We start from the raw sequence: 18,752 nt of genomic DNA on the forward strand, positions 1-18,752 counted from the left end.
GAAATCTGCACACACTGTCTGCTCAAAGTGGGCTACCTCAGCCATGTACCTTTTGTTTTTTTGAGTGGAAGAAACTCAAGAGCATTATGTGACTGAAATTGGCCTGGATTAAACCAAGAACCATAATATGAGTTAGCAGTACAAGTTTACAGGACTTTTTTTTAAAACTTTGTAGAGCTATTACAGTTTTACACTTGACTGCAGGGAGAGTAGAACGGCTGTGCTGCAAATATTAAGACCCCCAGCCATGACTCAGGATGCCCACTTCACCTATCTGGAATTACTTGAATCCGTCAAGATTCAGCTCTCTACCCTGAACCTGGGTGACTTTTTAACTACCCAACCATAGAGTGGAAGGTGTATTCTAGTTCAAACGAATGCCCAGAGATTCCTCGACTTCATCAGTGCCAGTGCATTGGATTAGCTGGTCGACACCCCTATGAGAGGTGAAAATATCCTGGACCTGGTCCTAAACAACACGAGTAGCCACTGTAGCACCCTGACAGTGTCATAGTCATTGGTAAAATCCATCCATAATCAGTTTTGAAGTCACCATCTCCCCTGAGCCCCCTTGTCAGGGTCAAACAAAAAAACTTTTCCAACACATCTCCCCAGAGCATGTATAACCAGCTTCACAGCCACCATCCCTTCAGCTGAAACTAGCACTAATGTTCAACCCTAAACTATATGAGCACCTACATAACTGTGTGGACTCAGCAATACCTGACAGGACCAAATCATCTTCCTCAGGGAAGAGTAAACCTGTCTGGTGGACAGCAGCAATAAACAAACTCTGTAATAAAAGGAAAAAATTGCTCTCAGGACCAAGGAGGAGCAGGTGTCTAGTTGGAAGCAATCTCTCCTTTGTCTGAACAAGCAAATAAGGTCACTGGTCTAAGGCTAATTTCGAATCCAAGTTGGCCACATCCAATAAGGGCAATCACAAGGCCTTCATACATGTCCGCAATCTCAAAAGTAGCACCCACATCTGCTGTGAACTGGTGGTCAACAACACCACACACACAACTGCCATAGATATAGCCAACCTGCTGGCAGACAGGTTCATGAAAACTTCACCCCCCTGTATACCAGGACATCCCCAGCACCTGCCCCCCCTTCCCTCATCACTAGGGAGCAGGTCTTTATTGCCTTCGCAAAGACAAAAAATACAGCCTCTCCATGGGACCCAATAACCTCCATGGCTGTATCCTACATGAACTCCGGCATGAGCACTCTGCTCTATTAGGCACCCTATTTAACCAACGTCAGAGCACCGGCTTCATCCCAGCTGAATGGATGACCACCACGGTCGTCCATCTACACAAAGGTGGAGCGTCCACTGACCCAGGCAATTATAGGCCTATCATCCTAACTAGCCTGATCTGCAAGGCCATGGAACACATGATCATGGACCATATAAACAAGGATATTGGCAATCTCCAAACGCTTGACCCCACACAGTTTGGTTTTGTCAAAGGGAGATCATGCCTGTTGAACTTGGTCGACTTCTTCTTTGAAATGGTCACCAAAACCATGGATGAGGGGAAGATGGTGCACACCACCTATCTTGATCTAGCCAAAGCCTTCAGCATTATTCCCCACTTGGGTGTAATAGATAAACTCTCCCAGCTAGGCATCAACCTGTATGTTACCAGATGGGTAGCTAATTGGCTCACTGATGGAACCCACTCAGTCAAAATAGGGGAAGCCACCTCTAGCACTGTGTGGTATATATTTTCTGAGGTGCAAGTCAAAACCAATGGTCAGTGGCTGATCAAGTTTGCAGATCTCTGTAAGATGGGCACCATCTTAAATTCCCCTAGTGATGTGAACATCCTCTAAGAGGGCCTTAACCAAACTAATGACTGGTGCCAGAAGCATGGCCTCAAACTGAATGCCAAGAAATGCTTCATTATCCCCTTAGGGAAAATGGCATCCCCCCACTAATTATCACACTAATAACCAGGTACTAAGCGCACAGTCAGTTGTGAGGGACTTGGGCACCCAGGTTGATGGCAACCTGCCTCTTGACCACCACATTGCCTCCGTTGTACGGAAGGCTTTCTACATGACCCACCTCATAAATAAGGGTATTTTATCCAGGAACAAGGAGGTCATAACATTCCTCCACTCCACCCTTATCAGACCTATTACGGAGTACAATCCCCCCTTCATCATGTACACTGCCAAGAACATGCAGCAGCTGGAGAGACCACAGAGGTTCCGGACCAGGAAAATCTAGGGTCTCAAAACACCTGTTATACAGATACAGTAAAAGCCCTATTCCTCTACTCAGTCCTGTACAGACTGCTCAGAGGTGACCTGTGTCTGACATACAAGGCCTTCTCAGATCCAGCCTTGATGGAGTTGCTGCATATCAGTAAGTCAAACTCAAATCGCACAACCTGCATGCAAGGCCTTAACTTGGTTTGTGACATTACTAGAACTTGTTGGCAGGATAGATTTGTCCCCCAAAGATCCATCTGTGGAATAGACTCCCTCTCCATGTCTAGCAGAGTACTCCTTTAGCCCTGTTCAAGAGGAACCTGGACGACTGGATGGGAAGTGGAAAATACACCCCTGGGATCCCACCTGTGTCCTGCTGAACAGGGAAAACAGGTGCTGACTCTGAGGGAACATGGGTGAAATTCTTGGCTAGGCTTGTAAGGGGCTCTGGGCCAATAGCCTAGTATCATCCTATGAACCCAAGGCAGATTTATTTAGGAATCCGCAATGCTGCTCAACACTGTATTGGTATTGCTGATAATTCTCTGTGAAATTTACACATACTATTTGCTCATAAAGTGGGCTACTTCAGCCATATACTTTTTGTTCCTGGAGTGGAAGGAAATGAGAACATTGTAATTGACAGCCTAGTATCAACCTATGAACCGAAATAGGGCCTATACAAGCCTAGCCATAACAATTCCTGGATATTTCTTCCCACAATATTTACTTCCCTGGACCCCTGTCTAGCAGGGTGACTGACAGGATCCCCAGGGTGAATTTCCTATCTCCCATCCAATCGAAGGTTCCTTTTGAAGAGGGCCAAGGAGGTGCTCTGCTTGACATGTATGGGCCAAGGAGGTGCTCTGCTTGACATGTATGGGGAGTCTCTGGGTCAGGAATCTATTCCTCCAGCATGTTTTGTTCATTGTGATGACAAGGTTTAGATCCCTGGAGTGTGTGGCTCTGAGGGACTGGGATTTTAAGTGGAGCATGTCCAACAGCTCAGGGTTAGACATTGCCTTGTATGTTAAGCAGAGATCACCTTTGAGTAGACGATATGCCACAGAGTATAGCTTGTTTTTTTAGGCTGTCAGCATAGGGCATCTGCTTTAGGCCTCTGATTCCTTTAGTGAGGTATTTCTGCGGCCTTTCCAGCTGTTGCAGATGTCTTGTGAGGTACATACCACCAAATGGGGCGTTTTACTCTATAATGTGTCTGAGTACAGTGACCTCTTTTTTTCTGGATGAAAAGACCTTGGTGATGAGGTGTGCCACATAGAAGGATTTTCTGACTGATGTGGTTATCGAAGGTGAGACCACTGTCCACCTGTGTCCCTAAGTCTCTCATCACACTTTCGGTGTTCAGTGTACTGCCACCTATGTGGCAATTCATGAGTATATGTTTTTTCCCCAAAGGGGATAACTATACATTTCTTGTCATTAAGCTTGAGCCCATGGCCCTGGCACCAAGCATCTGTTTCTGTAAGGCCCTTTTGTAGAATATCCACATAATTTGGGGATTCAATAATGGCTCCCAGTTTGCAGTCATCTGCGAACATTGTTTGCCAGAGTCCCTTAGTGTTGGCCTGTACTTCAGAGAAGTAGATTCCAAACAAGAGCGGTCCCCGGACTGAACCCTGAGGTGCTCCACTTGTCGAGCTAGATTTGGAGTCTGCTACTTTATAGTGTGGGTTCTGACAGTAAGCCATTTGGTAACCCATCAAGTGACATAGGGGTTTATGCCCAGCTTAGTAAGTTTATCTATGATTCTAGAGTGTGGGATGGTGTCAAAGGCCTTGGCGAGGTCCAGATGGGCTGTGTGGACAGCCTTACCCTCGTCCACACATCTGGAGACCGATTCAAAGAAGTCATTCAGGTTCAGGAGACAAGATCAGCCCTTCACAAGCCCAAACTGGGTGGGGTCCAGTGTTTGAAGGTTGCCAATGTCTTTGTTTTTAAGTTCCATGCTCTTGCAGGTCAGGTTCATCAGACTGATGGAGCGGTAGTTCTGGGATCCAAGGTGGATCCCCCCTTATGGAGTAGGATAACTGTAGCTGTGTGCCACTCAGTGGGCACAAAGCCTGAGGTGAGGCCATGATTAAACATGACACTTGGGTGAGGTGCCAGTTCATGTAGTTCACAGCCCGGGATGTCATCTGGTCCCACGGATGCTGTATTCTTGGCTTTGGAGAGTGCGGTTTCTACCTGTGCGGCCGTGATTACCAGAATTTGGCAGTCTTTTGGTATTGAGATGGGCCTTTTATGGGGTAGGGGGGTGAAGTTGGCACTAAATCGATCTACCAGGATATTGGCAATATCCTTGGGATCAGTATATTTAATGCCATTCTGTTGTAGCTCAGAGCAAATCTGAGCATTGCCATTTAGATTCTTGACATAACTATAGAATGCCTTGTGGTTGTCTTTGGAATCTTTGGCACGTTTATTTTCGTAACTAGCTTTTGAGGATTTTGAGGGATCTTGGCGTCTTACTGAGGTTGGTAAGGGAGTTTTTTGCATCCTGGGATTTTCCTCTCTTCTGCAACAAATTCTTCCTTTTGTTTGTTTTATGGCAGGGGGCCACCAGATTGGCTTCCTTTTTTTGGAGAGCGTCTTGGTTCTATTTGGGATGGTATGATTCATGCACGAGTGGATGTGCTCGTACAGTGCCTTAGTGTAGGATTCAGCAGTCTAACTTTCAGAGCCCGTTTGCATGGGTGTCGTGTCACTTCTGACTCTAGTAGCATGAAGTTGGCTTTGGAGAAGTTTTTTACGGAGGTTTCCTTACTGAGGGTGGGATGTAGATGTCAGGGTTGATGTCAGGGGTGATGTGCTTATGTTCAGACCTGACCAATGAGGGGTGACAACTGGTGTGGAGCATGTATCTTCCATGGTGGGACAATTAATTAGTTGATCCAGGGCATTGGAATTTATGAATTCCAAGAACCGTTGGGCAAAGGTGTTGGTACCCGAGTAGTTTTCTCAGTTAATGGCAGGGTAGTTGAAATCACCCAGTATTACGGTGTTTGGTTGTATCTTGATATTTTCTAGTATGTTTAGAAAGGTGTAGTGAGAATCTTGGGGCATGGTGGGGGATCTGTAGCAAGCTACAACATGGATTGCAGTCTTACTTGTATTTCAGATGCATTATGTTGGGCAACTAGCCTGGAGGTGCGACCTATCCTTAGTGAACATGGGACACTCCTCCACTTTGTGTTTCGGTCTTGGTTTGGTGGCCGAAAAGTGTGGTAAGAGTTGTAGCCTGGTATTGCAGAGGTGCTCTCTGGAGCCTTTAACCAGGTGTCTGTTACTGCACAGATATCTGTGTTCTCCATTTTTAGTAGTGCCTCGAGAGTGCATTTTGAGGTTTAGACTTGTAGCATTTTGCATGTTTGTATCTGTTACAGTGGTGGTTTTGTCCTTTGAACCTTGCCTAAAAAAGGCACTATAGGGGTGGCAAGAGCTTTAGCCAGTAACCCAAATCCCAGGGGCGACATGTGCAGACTATCTCTGGCAAAGCATCGTGGTTTGTCGATCATGTCGTCCCAGCAGACAGATACTGGATCCCCTTTGAATGACACCAGAATCTTGGCCAATTGTTGAAGTCCATCATTTTGTCCTTATACTGTGGTATCATTCTGGGCGAAGGCAGGATGCTACTCGGGGCTAGGGTCATACCTTCCTGGGCCACATGATCAGAGAGCTCTTCCATGACTCTTCATGTAGTCCAGGGAGGTACTTCTCAAGTCATTCACTCTAACATGGACAATGACAGTCGTACTTGTGGAGTGACTTGAATGCATGCATTATGTGGTGGATCCTGGCACCCGATAGGCAGCTGACTGTAATTTTCCTCCTTGTTTAGCTTGGTGAGTGGGACATCACTGTGCCTGACTAAAGTGTTTTGGTGCATTGTCTTGCCTTAGGGGCTGTTGTTGCTGGAGACAGTCTTGAACTGTACTATGAGTCGATAAATAGTTTTGCATTCTACAACTGTTACTTATACGCTTGACTGCAGCAGTCTTACAATAAACATGCAATGCATACATCTCTACTGCTATTATGTTATGACACCACAATCCTGCTTTACACCTTTTGCTTACTTTTATTATAATAATTTATTCTTCTTATTGCCCATTTGCTTCACTACAGTTTTTGTTTATTCTTTATCGTAGTACATTTTTATTCTTTATTGCTTATCACATTACAATTATTATAATATATCCGTACTCGCCACACTCACTGTGCACCCTCACCAGGCACCCGGCATGGGACTGAATATTTCAAGTCCTCTTTGCTGCAGCTGTTGGGAGAGAAGCACATCACTATGCATATCAGTTTTGCACACATTCATCTTGCATTTTTGTAAAACAATGGAAAAAATACTTTGCATGTTTGTGGGGCATGCCCAGCCCTAGCCTCTTGGACCCAGGTGTCTAATGTTCTCCTCTTTCTTTGCATCAGGTCATCATAGTGGTGATGGCACTGCTCACCAGTGTGGGGAAACGCCAAGTTTCCTGGCCAACCAATCCCAGACCTCAGCCTTACATTCTGAGCCCTGGTAACCACCCTGTAACAGTCTTAATTTCATGATTGCTTATGAGGAGCCCAGCAAAATCCCTGGACTCCTGCACACCCCACCTCTGCACCTGAACACACACCCTGTCCAACACTGCCTGGCATATCAGCAGATAAGGAGACTCCAAAAATGGGCTGTTTCCTGCCCTTGCACGTCATTTAGCAAGATTCTAAAAATTGCCTAGGTGTTTAACAGCTCACATACCAGCTCAGAAGAGCTGAGCATCGTGAAAACTTGAACAACCATGGTTTTAACTAAGCTTAGCAATGCGCAAACAATATTTTCTGTTAACTGTGTTTAAGCAGTGCTTAGCACCGCGCAGCTCTCCCAAATGTTAAAATATTGATTTTAATTTAAAAGACCTTTTACATTGCATTCAACACATGCTAGGGTCTCAAACCCAGGACTTGTGAAGCTGTAGATCGTCGCTCTACCCAATTAGCTACTTGGATAGTATATAAAGTAGTATACACGCCACTAAGCAACAACAGCATGCCATGCAAATGGGCTTAAACATAAGCAGACAATTTTTTACAGCTGGTTTCTATATGTAGATGTCTCTGACTGGTGTCTGCTGTGTATGTGTAAGCGCAGCTTGGCATTGCATGCTGCTCAAACGTGCATTAAAAAAAAAAAAGAAAGAAAAGCCATAACTATATATAAAGTTAAAACGCAAATTATCAATACACAGCACATTTTAAGTGGCACAGAACATTACAGGGAGCCTCACCATGTATATACATCTGACCAGTCTGTACACTTCTGCTTACATGGATTTACTGTCCCTGTTACTGTGCTCCACCTTGGCGTGCACCATGATTAATATGCATGGCACGCTGCCAAGGGGGAACTGTGGCTGTGTACATGGGTACATTCTTTGTAGGCTCTACACAGAGGCTACATGGATATTAAGTCCTGGGGTATGTATTTGATGTATTTTCAGTTGTAACTGATCTACCCATTTAAAGTTTATTAAAGTTTTCTCTGTGTGTCTCTATGTGTCTGTTTCGTGGGAGTGTAACACAGATGAAAACTCTTGCAGTCCGTTTTTTTTAGCAATCTCCAGTATCCCAAACTTTAGAGCAAGTTACGTACTTTGCATTGACACAGCTACATTTAATTGATCTTTCGCAACCGGTTTGGCTTTAAGTGGTCACCATCCAAAGAAACAGATTTATTCTGCCACCCAAATTTTCACATCTTCCCCTATAGAAAAGGGTCATTAAAAAGGGAACTGTGAAAGAGATGGGTGCCTTTTTTTTTTTTTTTTTTTATAACAGGATGAGGAAGAACCCAAAGCAGCACATGCCTGCAGTACAAGTGTTTTCTTGGTGGTTTGTGTTGAAAAGCACTTGCCTATCATGTATTTCTTTACAAATTCTGCACTTTTACATGTGCCTTGTTGGGTAAGTTTTATTTTTTGTTGCTTTCTGGAAGCACTAGTGAGGGTTGTTGACCCACAGAAGAAATAAAATTGCACTTTTGAAACCGGCACATGCAATATTTGATATTTATTTATTCCATGAAGCTGTGAGTCTGATGCGGAAAGGAGCAGTGTGACAGGCTGTTCAATATGTTGTGGCCAAAAGACTGGCTTATTAAAGTACCTTGAGAGGTGAAATACATCTACAATAAGGTTTAATGTAATGTTGTTACTGAAGGGTTTGCTCATTATTATAGCAGTTGTGTTTGCTGTTCTAGTTTTCCCTCCTAAGGTTCAAGTGTACACAAGAAAACATCCAGTGAATGGAGAGGATAATGTCTTTCAGTGTTATGCAAGTGGATTTCACCCCCCTGACATCAAGATCGCATTGATGAAGAATGGACAGGAAATGAAGGACTCGCAGCAAACAGACATGGGATTTGCTAATGACTGGACCTTCAAAGTTCTGAAATATGCACCTTTTACTCCAAACTCTAATGACAAGATTGAATGTCGAGTGTCTCATCATGGAGATGACAAATCATATGTTTGGGGTAAGTTATGTTAATGGCAAGAAGCCTCTTTAGTCAAGAGACTGAATCTGTAATAATTTAAGTAGTTTTTTTGTACAGTGCATTGATTGTCATTGAGGGGCATATCCTCAACAGTAAAAAATTTAAAGACTGCCAATTTGAATGTCTTATTGAGGAGGGAGTTTGGGAACTAGTCATGAAAAGCAGAGGCACAAGTTTATGTTAAATATGCACGTTAATAAAAACTGTCCTTATTTAAGGGAAGGCAAGCCTCTTGTTGCATTGGCAGTACCCACAAAGTGAATGGCTTTGATTTGAGTTTCCTATTGATGCTTTTCTGAGCTACAGGTTGGTCCATTAATACAGCAGCAGTACTGGTTTGTTTTCCATGCAATGAGTTCTGCTCCAAAAAGTATTTGTTAAAAGAACCAATTTGTTTCGAATGTCTTTTGATAATACATGTCTTCAGTAGATAAGAACCTGCCTTGACAGTTAAGGGATTACTGAAAAGTCGCATTTAATTCAGCAAAACATGTACATGTGAAGACATTGACCTGTCACAGCTGGAAAGAATACAACTGTCCTGACTTTTTTGACTTCTTGCTTTCTTGAGTGCTCTGATATATTGAGGTAAAGACCACCATGAACATACAAAATACAAATTTTTTCTCAGGAGGTAACTTATTTTTTATGTTTGAGTACATAATTGCATCAGCGTATTTCTGCAGACACCAATGTTAGATTAGCATGCTGAACCAGTCAGTGGTCCATCCATGACAAGTTCTAACTGAACTTTCCTGTTCTTGGCATCTTGATGTCTTAGCTTGGATTACTTAACAACATTGATATGCTACTAAAGAGTTTGCAGAAAATTACCTTTTGATCTAATTTGTGTACTTGTCTGTCTGTATATAGATGAATTTAGTGTATTGCTGGGTGTACCTTTCTTACCAGTATAAGTACAAACCTTAAAGTAGTGCAAAAGTCCTGAATATATTCTAGTGTTATGACATTAACCAAACTTACTTGCACAGCTGTTGTCCTGATATGCAGCCATACTTGTGCTTCTCTCTCATGTAATCCTTGAGCAAGTTAGTATTCTTTTTCAACTGCATTAATGGGATCCATGGCAGAATTTTACAATTTTGGCAACTGCCATTACATATGATGCAGGTGAACAAAATTGTGTTCACTGCAGCTGTGAAGGAAACGCACCTTTCTGTGTGGAGCAAGCCCCATACCCCTGTCTGGCTTGATAGCACAGCGAGAGAGAAAACCTTGACTGTGATAGAGATGCCTCAGGATGGCTAGCAGCTTGGGACTTTGTGAAGGAGGGTGGGAGTGAGTGGTTGACACTCACTACCCCATCATGGGGCAGAGAGACCGCAGTTTCCTAGCCTGCTTTTTACCCAGTACGGAGAGAGTTGAACAGTAGGCATTGTACAGTCCCATGTACAGGTGCTGGACTCTGCCAAGCCATGTTTGCACAGAAGCTTTTGTTCATATGTGTGGCGTATGCACATGGTGTGAAATATGAGGAATAATAGCAGGCCCTGAATGAGCATTTCGGCTTGCTATAGCTGAGATCACCTGTTGATCGTTTTCTGGCAGGGAGGTGAAACACTGGAGATATCCAGTCCATTCTCTCTAATATGATATGACCACAGGCTCAAATCGGTTTTTAATATTTTCCCAGCCTGCAGCTCTTCTTCCTTATCCATTGTGAGACACACTCTCTTCTCTACTTTCAAGCCTGCACTGCAGGCTTCTTACTTTGCATTATTAGTCTTTGGCGTTTTGTTCCTTTTCCGTGAAGTGTTTTCTTTGTGTGATTCTTGACTGTGGTAAGTTCAGATGTAATTTTGAATTCAGACAGTTTTGGGGTTGCTTTGATCTCCCTCTTTCTGCACCTACTATATGTTTTCTTTTTGTTGCTCCTCCCCTTGAATTTGTTACTGCTAAAATTAGCTGCAAGTTGGTGATTTTGTGTGTGCCTTCCTGCCTGCCTGTGCATGTACATATATTGTTACAGTTGGGAAGAGCGTGCTGTAAAAAAAAAAAAAAAACGAGGGGGGGGGGTGCACATGTGAGCGAACATTTTTCTGTCTGCTTTGTTTTGAATGGGAAAGTGGTATGGTGGGGTAAGGGAATTAGCCCTTACCCCACTGTTGTGTGAGTTACTATGTATAATTAGCAGGGGGGTGGGGGGGATGCAGTCCCCTTACAAAAAATAGAAAGATGTAGTTTTAGCATTCACTCCAAATCGACTGCTGTTTAGAACTTCGCTCATATGAGTGTTCGCCGTTTCATGAGATATGCTTTGGCAGGATGAATGTTTTAAAACAATGTCGATAATGTAGTCACAAAGTACTGCATCGGAATATTCTCATGAGTTTGAAACTTAAATAAGCTTAAGACATGTGCTGGATGCGAATTGTTTGGTAATGTAAAAAGTGTGTGTGTTCATCGTAAGCATTTTTTGCCTTGAGGTATTTAACTGCCTGTTGCACATGCTAAGGTTTCATCCTGAGCTTGCAAGTGAGGCAGGCTATAAACTTGAAGTTTCAAGAAAATGAAGTTTGTTTCAAAGACAGCAAGTGTCACTTTGGTATGCAACTTTTCGTTTTAACAGCCCCACTCCCAGCCAACTACACCAACCACTTTAAACACAAAGTGTGAAAAAAAGTTTGGGAAAATGAGAGAGATGGAAAAATTCTCATAGCTGAAGGTGTGTGCTTTTGAGACGGGACAAAATACTTTTTCTAGGATGCAAGAGTCCTGGGCAGATGTGACTCTAATCAAAATTCTCTGTATACAGAGGCACAGCAGTCTGGCAGTAGTAGTGTAGTTATAGGGATTTCCAGAATAAATGCTCAAATGGAGGCAGAAATAATAGGCAAATTCAGGGATTTTCTGTTGTCTCCTCTGGGGACAGCAGCAGAATCCTTGAATATTTGCATGTCTGTCCTTGCACTGGAGTCAGTCAGGGGTTACCTGCCCCCCCCCCCCCAGTCATGCTGTATGGATGCCATCTTGCAAAATTAAAGGCTTTGAGTCGTGATACCCAGATTCCATGCTGTCCCTAGCCTCCCTGCCGTCTGATTCCAAACATCCTCCCCATCAGAGGAGTGGGGAGAGATAAGAAAAGTCCGAAACTTTATCCTAAAAATGTCATTCAGGAGGTTCTGCCAGGGCAGTGAGGGCCTAGATACTATTCAGGATTCCATTTTTTTGTTTTAACAAAAACAGACCTCTAACTGACCCAGGTTGTAATGCTTCCAGATAGGAGCCAGCTATCACTAGTTGTGAGGTCTACTTGTTGGTCTCACTGCAGCCGTCCTGGTGTTTCAGTTATATAGCCTTGGCCACAGGACACCAGAGGTTGCAGAGTACCAAAGTATTTCTGTACCTGGGCAAGTTACTTCAAGCCATAGTGACTCTGGGTAGCCTAGTGTCAGCGTGGGAGTCAGTAATGAATATTTGCCAAGCTTTAGCATTACACTGATCACTGCACAGTTGTAGATGTAGGCATCTACTTTATTGATTTCCTTTGGATCTCAGCTGAAGCTATAGCCTATCCTGTCTCTCTTCTCATGAACAGATCTCTCTCAGAATACAAAGTCCCCACCTCATGGAAAACCATATATAATTCCACTGCACAAAGGAGGCAACTCCTTAGAGCTCACCAACTACCACCTCATGGAAAACCATATATAATTCCACTGCACAAAGGAGGCAACTCCTTAGAGCTCACCAACTATCACCCAATAGCAATCCTATCACCTTTTATCCAGAGTTGTTCATACTCTACTAATACAGTACCGCCAGAATAACAACCTACTCTCCATATCCCAGCATGGCTTTAGACCTTCCCATAGCACCACGACAGCACTACTATCATTCACCAACATAGTTAACCACCACAGAAACAAGGGTCTATTTGTTTCTTCCATAAACAAGGGTCTATTTGTTTCTTCCATATTCTTAGACCTATCAAAAGCCTTTGACATGGTAAACCACAGTCTGCTTCTTGATACATTTAGGGTGGACAGGGTAAGTCCCTTCTCTATATCATGGTTCAACAGCTACTTATCTGCCCATCAGTAAGCAGTCCTATGGCAAGACCAGTTGTCTCCCTTTACCAGATCCAGCCCATTGCTGTTCTCTCTCTTTACAAATCAGATCTCTTCATCCTCTCCCACTGCCTCGATGGAACAATATGCAGATGACACTACCCTCATATGTGCTGCCCCTACCCTTAGTGACCTGCAAACCCTTACCCAAAATAACTTCACCTTAGCCGAAACTTAGTTCACTAACATCAAACTTCTTCTTAATCCCAAAAAAACAAACTAATTATTTTCAGCCCTAGCAGAGTTCCTCCCCTAAATAATTTCACCATTAGCTCCAAAGAAAACATTCAAATCGGTCCAACCACACACACTAAATTGCTAGGCATAGAAATAGACAATAACCTGAGGTTCAACATCCACATAGCACAAGCCATTAAGAAAGTTAATAAAAAACTCTGTCTCCTCTACAGGAACAAACAGTTTGACAAAACGCACCAAAGTAACCATCGCAAGGACTCTTCTTCTATGCCTCTCCCATCTTGACCAGTCTCTGCCAAACTGATCTAAATAGAATGAAGTCTTGCTACAACAAGATTGCCAAGTTTGCTGCTGAAGCCTCGTATAGGTCCCACCACTGTCTGTCCCTTAAGCAACTCAACTGTCTATCCCTTAAGCAACTCAACTGGCTTGAGTTGCCTCATATACTTCTGCTCAATCAACTCCTATATAGCGCACAAACTCTGCTATCGTCCTCCGATAACTCCAGCACTTAATTCAGCCCCACATTCCCTCTAGAGCCTTAAGATCTAGTAACCAAGACCTCATAACTGTCATCAAACATAAAAACGAAGCTGGTAAGTCCCTCTTTGCCAACACCATTGCGAAAACCTGGAACACACTAACAAGCCATTTAACTTCTACCACTTCCTTTAGTCAATTCAAAAAATTCCTGAAAACCCACTAAGTAACTGGCTATGCTCATGCCACTCTCCAGGCTAATCCATACCAAGAGAATTTATCATGGTACAGCTATGTATAAACAGGTTCTCCCCTGAAAGCTTCCAAACCCGTATATATTTACCTTACAAAACTTACAACTGCAAAAGAAAAAAGTACCTCTGATTGTCTACTGTAAGGAATGTTTATCACTAACATGATGTTTTGTGTGTGTGTGTGTGTGTGTGTGTGTGTGTGTGTGTGTGTGTGTGTTTTTGTTAATCACCAGCATGTTGCCCTGATGTGTGTATATATGCGATATGTATGTATGTTCTACTTCTTTACTCATGTAATGTATTGTAATGTGGAGCTTTTCTCCCCATGCCTCCGTTGAACATGGACCTATGTCCAGTCGGACTTTCCCGGTAAACAAATGTAAAATAAAATAAATTGCAGACCCTCACTTTTATCAGCTGTCTGCAGTTAGTTTGCAAGTTTATTTTGCCTTTGGAATGGATCCCCACAACTGCACATAATTATGCAACTTCTCAAAGATGCATCTGCTACCTCCAGCTTTTGTCATAAGACTGTAAGGCTCATACCAATAACTGGCACTATTTCTAGTACCTCATGCCAAATATCATTGGCAAATCCACAGTTGCCAAGTTTTTTTCTCTTTCTCTCTCTTGTAGCAGGTGAGAATCTCAAACACGTGAGTCTCCTCTCTATTAGTGGTTATATCTGCAGCCTTATTCTAGGCAGTCCCTTCATGCATCCCATCCCAGTAGTAAAGTCACCACATATACTTCTCACATAGAGCAGGGAGCTTGGCAGTTTAACAGAAGTTCTTCCAACTCTGGGAGAAGCCCATCATTGAATTTTCAACCAGAATGCAAGTTCAGCAAATTCTTGGCCAATCTGTGGCATTCACCAAGAGATCTACTAGAGTATTGCCCCCAAACTCCTTTGTGCTTCCTCTCATTTTTCCCATATTCCTAAATTTCCACAAAAAGGGAAGGTCAGCAATTCCATATTGATTCAGTCCCATTTTAGCCTCATCACGTTTGGTTAACCTTGCTGTGGACTTATTTTTCCAGAAGAAAAAAAAAGTCTGCATATGAGACCCTTCAGAGCCATTCTGCCTCAGCGGTCTGTCAGACAAACTTCATTCCTTTTGTCTAATTACTGTTTTTTGTCCTCTTTTAGTTTGTTTTGCCCAAGGACAGTGCATGCCTTCCCAAAGTTGTCCATATCCTTATCTTTCTGGGTATCTGATAAGAAAACGTAAGAGTAAGTGGATGCTTTTCATGGTTCGGGTTACTTGCAAAGGATTAGATCTGTTTTTATCTCCTGTACCACCTATTTTAGAGACTCCTTCATAGATTAAACTGGGCTTGGTTATTCTCTATTTAAGGTCCACTTCCCAGCTTTAGCTGATAATCACCTTGGATTCTCTGACAGAATATCTGGCTTTCCCAGTTTCTCTTAAGGAGTATAAAGTCTTTCTTACAGGTACATTTCTCATTGGATCCTTTAGTTAGGGATCCTGTTTCTGCCTGGTACTTGGGTTTTACTTTGAGGAAGTTGGCACTCTCTCTTTTGAGCATGTATCTAGAGTAGAATTTAAATATTTGTCTTGGAAGGCTATTTCTCAAGGGGTGATCACCTCAACCAGTAGAACTTCAGAAAAGTCTGGCTTTGTCTGTCCTTCCTTACCTGATTTTTCACAATGGCAGTAGTATTGGAGACAAACACAGCATTTGTGCATAAGGTAGCAAAGAGCTTAATTTATATCATACCATTAACCCCCCCCCCCCCAAGATATCCTGAGAGTGAGGAGTGTGTTTTACATTGTTTAGAGATGTATAGATAAGGATCTGATGTCTTCTTCATTCCTCCTCACCGTAGGGTTTCTGATCTGACTCTTGAGCTTCTCCCTCTTGCCCATAATGCACTACACCCACACAAGCACCTCAGATCTTGTTTGCCACTTCAGCGTCTGGACACTGATCTCTGTGCTCTCAAGTTGTACTTGGCTTGAACGTCAGAATAGTGATACTTTCAATAGCGTTGGTGCTGTAAGTGTCCTCTTTTTTCGTAGTTCTTTCTTACCTTTAATGTGGTTGTGTTTTCTTTGCTTAGCTTTTTTTCCCTGTTTAAAAGAAAAAAGTTAGTTTAGTTTTTTTTTTTTGTAGTAAAAAATTACCATTAGTCAAATTGCAGTTAGTTAAATTAGAATTGGTCTTAGTTCTGCTCTTAGTCTTTCATTCGAGTGTCCGTTGGTTTTTTGGCGGGCTTTGGTTGTTATGCAGAATAGCCCAAGCTACAGCCACATCTGTGTAAGAAGTTACAGGTTTGATATGATCATCGGGTAAAAGCCCTTGTTGCTTAAAATGCTTTCATAATGTCGTCCTGGGGACTGTGTCTTACAAGTGATCATCCCTAATGTGGATGAAGATGGGAATGATATAGACTCCTTATCGTCTTACCAGATTATCTCGTATTTGGGAAGATGAGTCAGAAAGGGAATGGCCCACTGACCATTTGACCTTTTCCTGAAAGGACTCTCCAGAAGGTCTTCATGGGTGGTTTCTCCAGCTTTGGATATTAAGGTGGCTACTGAAGTTGTTTGGGCTGCCCAGGGCACAGTAGTTCCTTGCCTATATAAGGCTGACAGGATTTTTATGCCTTTCAGGGAAGGTTTTTTGTGACTGACTCCCAAGTCAGATGCCTTGATGTATGTTACTGCACTTAAGACAGCATTCGCTACTCCGAGTCCAGTGGTTGATCTGCATAAGAAATCATGTTAATAGACTGCATTGCGAAACTTGTATACATCTCCTTTTTTGCTGTGAAGATGCTCCGTTGTCTGGGCTGTATTGTGGAGGCCTCGTATGAGATTGCCGGGTTAGCTGAACAACTTCTTTCTGTCAACCTTGACTACCCTCAAGTGTGTTCTTCAGTACAGTAGAAGGTGCAGAGCAGCAGTTGACAGCATTGCAGTTTGTCAAATGGCTTGCTGAGAACTCAAAGGTGACCTTCATATATGTTCCCTTTCATGGTCTTGATTTGGTTTGGAGGCCCAGTTCCATGTGTAGAGAATTAAGATGCAGGTGATGACTTTTACAATGGTTGTTATTTTCCTCTCTGTGGACTTTCTAGGATTCAAATGAGTAGGTGCCAGATCCTTTGATAAACCCACGAGGACTTGCCAGATTGTCTTCCCTCAGGTTTGTTTGGGATTGCCTCCCCCCTTATTGGGCAGCCTGGATCTGCACCACTACGCTAATGTACTCATCGGAGATAGTGGTTACCAAATTCCCTTTGTTTGCATTGTTCTGAACCACCCTATTGGTGGACTTCATTTATGGAAAGGAAGGGAAGCAAATATACAGGTGCTTAACCTCTCTGCAGGCGAGCCATCCATGTAGTCCCACCAGACAAGCTGGTGTAAGTCTTTTTGGTGTCCCAACAGGATAAGGAACATTTTTTTTTTTTTTTTCTAGAACTAAGCAGACTAAACACCTTTTGTTCTGTTACATATGGTATTTGCCGAGAGACATCCTGAATGATTATGGGATATCAAACTCTATGAGCAATGAGTGCGAGGCTCCTGAAATTGTCAGCCAGTCACTTCCAGTTGTAGATTTGGTGCTGTGCCAATACCCTGGATGTTCACCAAATGCGTGCCTGTAGTGGCAGCACATCTGCATCTGTAGGGAACAAAGATGTTTTCCTGTTTGGATGACTGTCTTCTAGTTTTACCCAGTCTTAGTTGATGATATTTCTCTGCACAAGTCTCTTGTTGGAACCACACCTCAGTGGCAAGTTTTCACACATTGAGTTTGACATGCTGGCACCTGTAGGTTCTGTTTTATTTTGCTTTCCAGAGTTTAATTTCACTATGTGCTGGGATACAGACTCCTGGCAGCAGCCGTTCTCTTAATCCCAATGATCTGTTACCATATGAGTTCTTCCTTTTCAATGTCTCCAAATATTTTTCTAATAGGAATAGACTCCATTCCTGAGTCTAAGTATAATTACACTTCAGCAGATTAATATTGCTTCAGTATTTGATGTTGGCCCCAAGAGTACTCCTCTCAGTATCTGAACTATATCCAGGATTGTTTCCTACCGTGCCTACGGGATTATGTCTGTCGGTGGCATATTTGGGCACGTGAAGATTTTTTTTTTTTAATTCGTTCTGTTGCCACTACTACTATTGGAACTCTCTAGGTGTATGTATTACACGTTACTCTAGTTTCTGCTAGCAAATCTTGGTATATTATAACTTTGTGTGCATTATGGTCCCAGGTAGTGGGCTTGATGGAGCAGAATATGCTCATTTCTTTCCAGAAATTCCTGCCCAGGGGTCCTGAACTCTTAGCTGAACAGCATATTTGTCAGATAAAGGGGAAGCTGATCTTATCCCTTTAGCCAGGGCACTGTGAGAGTTTCAGAAAGGACTGTGACTAATGGCCATTTTCTTATGGTAGCCCACATCCTGAAATAGTCTATTTTGTTAGACATGTTAAAAACATGCCACACAAGTCGGTCCCTCAACTCTGTGGTGGTAAGCAAAATATTTGCACGTGGGGGAGAGGCCTGCTCTGGCATGCTTATGTCCTTGACTTGTACCACATACAGGTACTTAACCTTCATCCCATCACCAGGGAGACCTTAGAGGGTTATCCTAGCCTGTCTATGGCTAAGGGGGCACTTCTGTGTCTTTCTGCCAGTTCATCTGCAGGGTGAGGCTGTTCAGGGTCATCTTCCTAAATACTTTTTGGTCCCAGTATGTTTTTTTTTTTTCTTCTACTGCCTCATTAGGTGGAAACACTGTTGTATCTCAGGCCAACCAAAACCATGTTGTGTGTGTGTGTGTGTGTGTGTGTGTGTGTGTGTGTGTGTGTGTGTGTGTGTGTGTGTATATATATATATATATATATATATATATATATATATATATATATATATATATA

General features: G+C 42.8%; 1 protein-coding gene across 1 annotated transcript in view; it reads left to right on the forward strand.

Annotated features, from left to right (window-relative positions):
* LOC122813822 (beta-2-microglobulin-like) overlaps positions 1–18,752 on the forward strand; it is a 229,721-nt gene that overhangs the window by 73,905 nt on the left and 137,064 nt on the right. Inside the window, exon 2 of the mRNA XM_044086349.1 lies at positions 8,507–8,782. Within this exon, the coding sequence (XP_043942284.1) occupies positions 8,507–8,782 (276 nt within the window). The remainder of the gene's footprint in view (positions 1–8,506; positions 8,783–18,752) is intronic.

The sequence above is a fragment of the Protopterus annectens genome, chromosome 10.part0 (genome assembly GCF_019279795.1).
Source record: "Protopterus annectens isolate FY-2018-M chromosome 10.part0, PAN1.0, whole genome shotgun sequence".
Taxonomy (NCBI): Eukaryota; Metazoa; Chordata; order Ceratodontiformes; family Protopteridae; genus Protopterus; species Protopterus annectens.